This window comes from Teleopsis dalmanni, chromosome 1 (assembly GCF_002237135.1).
Source record: "Teleopsis dalmanni isolate 2A chromosome 1, ASM223713v2, whole genome shotgun sequence".
Lineage (NCBI taxonomy): Eukaryota > Metazoa > Arthropoda > Insecta > Diptera > Diopsidae > Teleopsis > Teleopsis dalmanni.
In genome coordinates, this window is record NC_051846.1 from 24808326 (window position 1) to 24814920 (window position 6595).

At 32.3% G+C, this 6595-nt stretch overlaps 1 protein-coding gene across 1 annotated transcript; it reads right to left on the reverse strand.

The window, feature by feature from the left end:
* Positions 1-2237: 2237 nt before the first annotated feature.
* Positions 2238-5598, reverse strand: LOC119668528 (ATP-dependent RNA helicase DDX42-like). The gene is made up of 2 exons (XM_038078066.1): positions 3891-5598; positions 2238-3837 (listed from the first exon to the last, which is right to left on the reverse strand). The coding sequence occupies exons 1-2, from the start codon at positions 5217-5219 to the stop codon at positions 2773-2775; spliced, it is 2394 nt and encodes a 797-aa protein (XP_037933994.1). The 5' UTR covers positions 5220-5598; the 3' UTR covers positions 2238-2772.
* Positions 5599-6595: the final 997 nt, after the last annotated feature.

A 6595-nucleotide genomic window follows, 5' to 3' on the forward strand; every position in this document is an offset into this window, starting at 1 on the left:
TAATTATAATATATATTAATAGTTGTATTGATAGTTATGAATTAATCATTCTCTCGAGGAAGCACTATTGTACCATACAGCAGTTTTTCCAAATAAGGTTTACGTAACTAGTAACGCAAAGATGGGGGCAGGAAATGCTTTAGCCCCTCAATCTACTCAAAATAAAATACCGGGTTAAGATCTTGGATTGGAAATCCAAGTCTCTGTGAATGTCTGGTAATGACCAATGGCCAGTTATATATAGTGAATAAAGAAATATAAAATGATCGATTTCGACTCTATTTAAGTTAATTAGTTTTCCCAATCTAGATGGGTTCAATCTTGATACAAGTAAATCTTATTTTTCCACCCTTTTTTTTGATATTCTGTAGAAATAAGAGTTTATCATAGATTAGCAGGTATTCATTTGTATATAAGTACTTAGAGAATAACTGAAATAGTTTATGTTGTACAGTTGCGTGAATACTATGTCCTAGTATTCAGTTGACCGATACCTTATTTCGTCTGCTCATCTCATTTAGGCCCTCGACACAGGATACGAAGATATATAGGTATATCCCGAGGGTAAGACTTTTGTAGGTGCTTGGCTATTACCAAAGAATCTAATATGATTTTCTGGTACACATCTTTTCAGCAATATATCATCAGTCACTTTTTGTGCCCACTTCACTGATTGAAATGCACTCATATAATCTGGTATGCTATGCTATACCTAATGTCTGCTCCTTACTGAGTGAATTTCAAAGCCAACATTATTATTTGGAACTATTTGTGTAAATGTTATATTTACCATAAACGCTAGAAGACTGATTTGTGATAATCATCTCGTTTACGTATAGTGTTCAAATAGTCCTATCAGATGACTCATGTAATAGTCGATCTATTGTAGAATATTCTAAATTTTCTTCAGAATCTTTCCGTATCCTAAGTGTATCCTAAGCTTGCATTTTTCGCAACTGAAAAAATAATTTTTTCTATTTGTGCTGAAGTATCGGTCGTACCCAAAGATCTGTGGGTTTAAACGACGTTGAGTTTATACAATTAATATATACGATCGAAATGAAAGAGATTTCACTTCATATTCCGAATTATATTAACTTTAGTAAGCGTGAGGCTACCTTCACAAATCTATTGAATTTTTTTTGCAATTTTTAAATTGTAGGGTAAGAGTTCATCCCTTGGTATTTGTAGTCTCAAATATTATTTACGAATAATTAAATACAAGAAATAATTTCAAGACACTGATGATGGATATTTAACAATATTCAAATAGGCTGTATGGTCAGCCAAATATTCAATTAATTAAAATAATATAAAAAGAATTTTTGTTGTTGTTGATTCACTACTTTTCAAAATCTCTCTACCAAATACCATATTTAATTTAATTTAAATAATTTTAATTTTTTACACAACAACAGATTATATTATATTTAATTCGTATGTAATACCAACCCGGCAGATTAAGAAAGCTTTAAGGAAAATATTTTTTAGCAAGTCAAGTCTACAAAATTATCTCTATGTACTAGATTAGATGAACCATTACTCAACAAGTTCAGATAAGAAAAAAGGAGTTGCCTATTTTCTTGTCTCATATACATTTTATGAAGTTAAATTCAAAAGTTGTGCGCGAGATGTTCAAAGTACGCTTGTTCGAAAATTACCTCATAGACGGATAGTTTATCCACCAGCAGATTATCATCGAATAAGAGATCTCTGGATCTCCAGATATATCTTAGGTATATTGCCTAATTTAATGATTAAAAATTATAAGAGATTAATATTTAAAATAAAAAGTGTTAAACAATTTCATGAATAAGAGTAAAAATGTCATGTAAACTCCAATGAGATGAAGTTTCTATAACTTCAAATAAGTGGACTATTTTTTATAAAAAGCTAAAATAAAAAAAGCTTATAGATTAGTTTTGTTTTTCTTTTTATTATTATATAGTAGTCTGTATGATTATCGCTGACGTTTCGAAGTTTGTTTGATTTCTCCTGAAGGCGTAGTATTATTACAAGAGTTGTACTAATACTACGCCCTGAGGAGGAAGAATGGAAGGTTATACATTATTAATTAAATTTTCTTATCCTTCCTCATGATTTGCAGTGCTAATATACTTTTAATATTAAAAATGTTTTTTTAAGAGTTTTTCTATACAAAATATTTTTTATAACACAATTTTTTTTTCAGTTCATAATTTTTTTTTATTTTGCTTAATTAATTTTCATTCATTTTTTTCTGTCTTAGACTGCGGATACGTTTTTTATAATTATTTTAAATTCAGTTCAGCATTGATTAAAGATATGGCTTATAAATTCAACACATTGCATTTTAAATTTCTGAGCTACATAAGCTATATAAAAAAGTTTGAATTTAATGTAATTATAATATGTAGCAGGCCAGTTACAAAGTAAATATCTTACACTATTTCTTGCAAGTCGCTAATGGTATTAGAACCAAAATAATTTTAGAAAATAACCACAGATAAGTTCTAACTCGTCTGTGGTACAATAGTACTTAATTTTCTTCAATAAAAAAGTTTTATTTGATTTTCAAGTTTTCTCGAGTTAATATCTCACATTTATTCATCAATCTCGATTCATGTTACCAGTTAAGGACGTTAAAAACAATAATATTGTTAATATATATGTAATAAAAATTTTGTCCACTAATAGCACATAGTTTATATTTGGAAAAATGTTTAAATCATCATTAAATGTCAAAACCATGCATACAAATAATTTAAAAAAATGTCAGTTCATATTCCATGCCTAATTCCAACGGCTTTTTTTCGCTCTAGATCGACTGGAGTCATTATTGTTGCTACTACCGCCAACTGTGCTTGATGATGAAGTTGGTTTTCCTCCTCCTGGCGGAGGTGGCGGTGGTGCTGGTGCAGCAAAAACTCCACTTTCAGGAACAGTTTGTTCCCAAGTTCTATCACTCGAAGCACGAAATTGCGACATGTACTGAGCACGAAAAGCTTCACGCATAGCAGCATAACGATTCGTAGCAGGTCCAGCAGCGGAAATTGATTTGCTTGTTGATGTATAAGAACTGGTACTTTCAGATGAATATGCTGGGGGTTTGGTATTGGAATTTCCGCCACGTTCTCGATAACCTAACCCAGTACCTCCAACAGTAAGTTTCTTACCTTTACCATGTTTAAATCGTGAACTACGAAACCATGAGCTTTTCATAGCTAATTGCATTAAATCTTCTGGTACTTCCTGATCTGCACCTTCTAAGTTTCGCACTAAATGTCCAGCAAACTCTTTATCTTTTTCAGTAACTAATGTGTAAGCTGTACCTTTCTCTCCAGCACGGCCAGTTCTTCCAATTCGATGTGTATGTGTGTCTATATCTCGTGCAATATCATAATTGACTACATTACGAATGTGTGGTATATCTAGACCACGAGCAGCAACATCAGTTGCTACCAGTATGTCACATTCTTTTTTCTTAAATTGTGTTATTACTTTATTACGATCAGCTTGATCCATGTCACCATGCAATAATAAACAATTTTGCTCTTTCACCAACAAATTATTAGCTACTGTTTCAGCATCAGCTTTTTTAGTGACAAATATCAATATACTGCCTTCGGACAAAAACTTCACTAAATGACAAAGCAGCCAATTCCATTTCTGTAATGGATTGGGAAACACAAAAACATATTGTGTTATGTCCTGATTGGCTTCATTTAAATCCCCCTGCACAATACGTATTGGATCCATAAGAACATCACGTGCCAAACGTTCTATACGCTTTTTAAATGTCGCCGAAAAGAGCAAGGTTTGACGATCCGGACGTACATGGTTACAAATTGATCGCACCTAAAAATAATCAAATATTAGCATTTATAAAATATTCTATATGGAAAACTTACTTGTGGTTCAAAGCCCATATGAAACATACGATCCGCTTCATCGAGTACCAAAAATGTTACCCTACGTAAGTTTGTCGCCTTAATTTTGACCATATCAATCATGCGACCTGGCGTAGCAACAACGATTTCCGCACCCTGTTCAAGTGCTTTACTTTGTTCCCACTTTGAACCACCACCATAACAACAGACCACATTAATGTTGTAGACCTTACCAAATTTCTTTGCTTCATTGTATATTTGCAAAGACAGTTCACGAGTAGGTGCCAAAATAAGTCCAATTGGACCATCACCTTCACGTAACTCTCGCTGATCCATTATATGTACTAACATCGGCCAAATAAACGCGGCGGTTTTACCGGAGCCAGTCTTTGCTATGCCAATAATGTCACGTCCAGACAGTGCAGTTGGTACCGCTTGCGCTTGTATGGGCGTCGGTTGGGTATACTCAGCTTTTCGTACGGCTTTCATTAGACTTTCGTCGAAGCCGAAATGTGCAAATGACGTGACCGGTTTTGGTGGTTCAGCTCCAGTAACTTTGACTCCTAAAGTTTTACGCAAATCACGCACTTTTTCATCATTCAAATTTGCTATTTCTTCATGGGGGGTATAAAAATTTTTTTCAAACGATTCATATTCAATTTCAGAATGATAAATTACTGGCAATGGATCAATATCTTTTTTTCTAGGTGGTGGTATAGGATTACCATCTTCATCATATTCAATTTCGATATCTGAACCATCATCTCGCATACCAAGATTTGGATTCTCCTCAAGATAGCGATAGTAACTTTCTTCGTCATCCTCATCTTCGATATCACCACGTACACCTTTGACGTTTTTAATATCGGTGGAAGGAGCACTAGTATTAGAATTTGTTGACACAGTATCCTTTCTTTTTTTCTCCTTTTCTACTTGTTGTTCGATGCCTGCCATAAACATATCAAGTGTATCATCTTCTGAATCGCTATCTTTATCTTTGTTTTGCGTTTTAGCACCCGGTGAGCCAGGAGCCGGTATGTATGCCATTTCGGGAACTTGCTCGTCATCATCATCAAAATACTCATCCTCGGTATGTGCTTTTCGCTTTCCTAATGCATTTTGTGAGCTTGTAAATTGGCTTATAGATTCTAATGTTGTGTAGCCATGTTTAGAAACACTAGAAGTAGGTGCCGAGCTGTTACCGCTATTTGCACTGCTACTACCTTTTTGATAACCACGTCCGCTTAATGAAGACGGCGGCGGCACGGCATTCATCGAAGCACCACCAGTGCGATTTGGATTTGTTTTATATGGAAATCCGCCACCGCCGATACCACGATAGCCACTCATATTCAATTAAATTAAAATTTTATTTAAATTATTTTGGAAGTATATATTCATCAAGTATTAAAAATAGTTTGAACAAAATCAGGAATACTAACAAATCGATTGACAGCCAAATATTGCGGCACAGAGTTGCATTTATGAAAGATTTGCTCATATAATTGTTATAATACATTCATACTGTCTCATGTAGGCACTTGTTCACGTATATTAATGAATGAAAGTTCTCATCAAAATGAGCTCATTTATATGAAAGCTGTTTCTATAGTACATAAATCCTATTAATCTTATTAGCGATTAATAAGATTTATTATTATATTATTAAACATAAATCTTATTAGCGACGTTAAAGAGCAAATTCACCTAAATAAGACAGTATGTACTAATCCTATCATAAAATTTTTTTTTGTTAATAATGTATTATTTGAAATTATTATATTATTTAATTTAATTCTAAAGAAATAACTTACATGCCATACTCTGAGAATAGTAAACGTAACAAATGTCAAATTAAACTACCAAGGTAAAAATACTTATAAGTATAATTTTGTTTTCTTTTTGTATACTTTAATTTTTTTGTTGCAATATTGTACTACGTTCACACTGGCTCTAAATGTCGCACATGCAAAATACGACTCTTTGTATAACGTTTCTTTTGGTCATAGCCAAACGAAAAAATTGAAGTGATCATTCGTCATTTAACAATCTGTATTACATAGCCGATTATAATACATAAAAAGTATGTACACTGAGCATTCATAAAAATCAGATATGTGGACCCAAAGTTTAACTGGATGGCAATTTCATACGATAATTATGTGAAATTCAATAATCTTAAGCAACTTTTTTTAGTACAATTTATCACGATGTAGATTATTTTGGAGTAATGGAGACTTAAATTGTGAGCCCTTTTTGTATTAATTACACTAACAAAAAAGCTATTCACACTATATTAGTATACGCAATTTTTACATTGATTATACATATGACATGCCTAATGCATTTGCTTGCTCTTGGCAGTTTATATAAAAAATTTGCTACGTCTTAATACCGAATATCTAAAAATATAAGTTACGTTAATGTACAGCGTAGTGTTGTTTAGATTTACTAGATTACTGACTTTACTAAAATCTGTTTCAAGCAAAAAATATATTGATTATTTGCTTGAATATGTTTTTAACTTTTCTCCTTAATATGCTATATATTGCAATAAATGGCATAAATTGTTACTACTTTATAACACTTACAAAGTAAATGTTTGATAAATAACTTAGGGCAACACTGTTACAGAATGTAAGCTTTGAAATCAGCTGTTTATTGTTTTCATTTCCAATAAATTGTTTAAAATTTCTTTTAATTTTATTGTGTATTTGTTACTAATT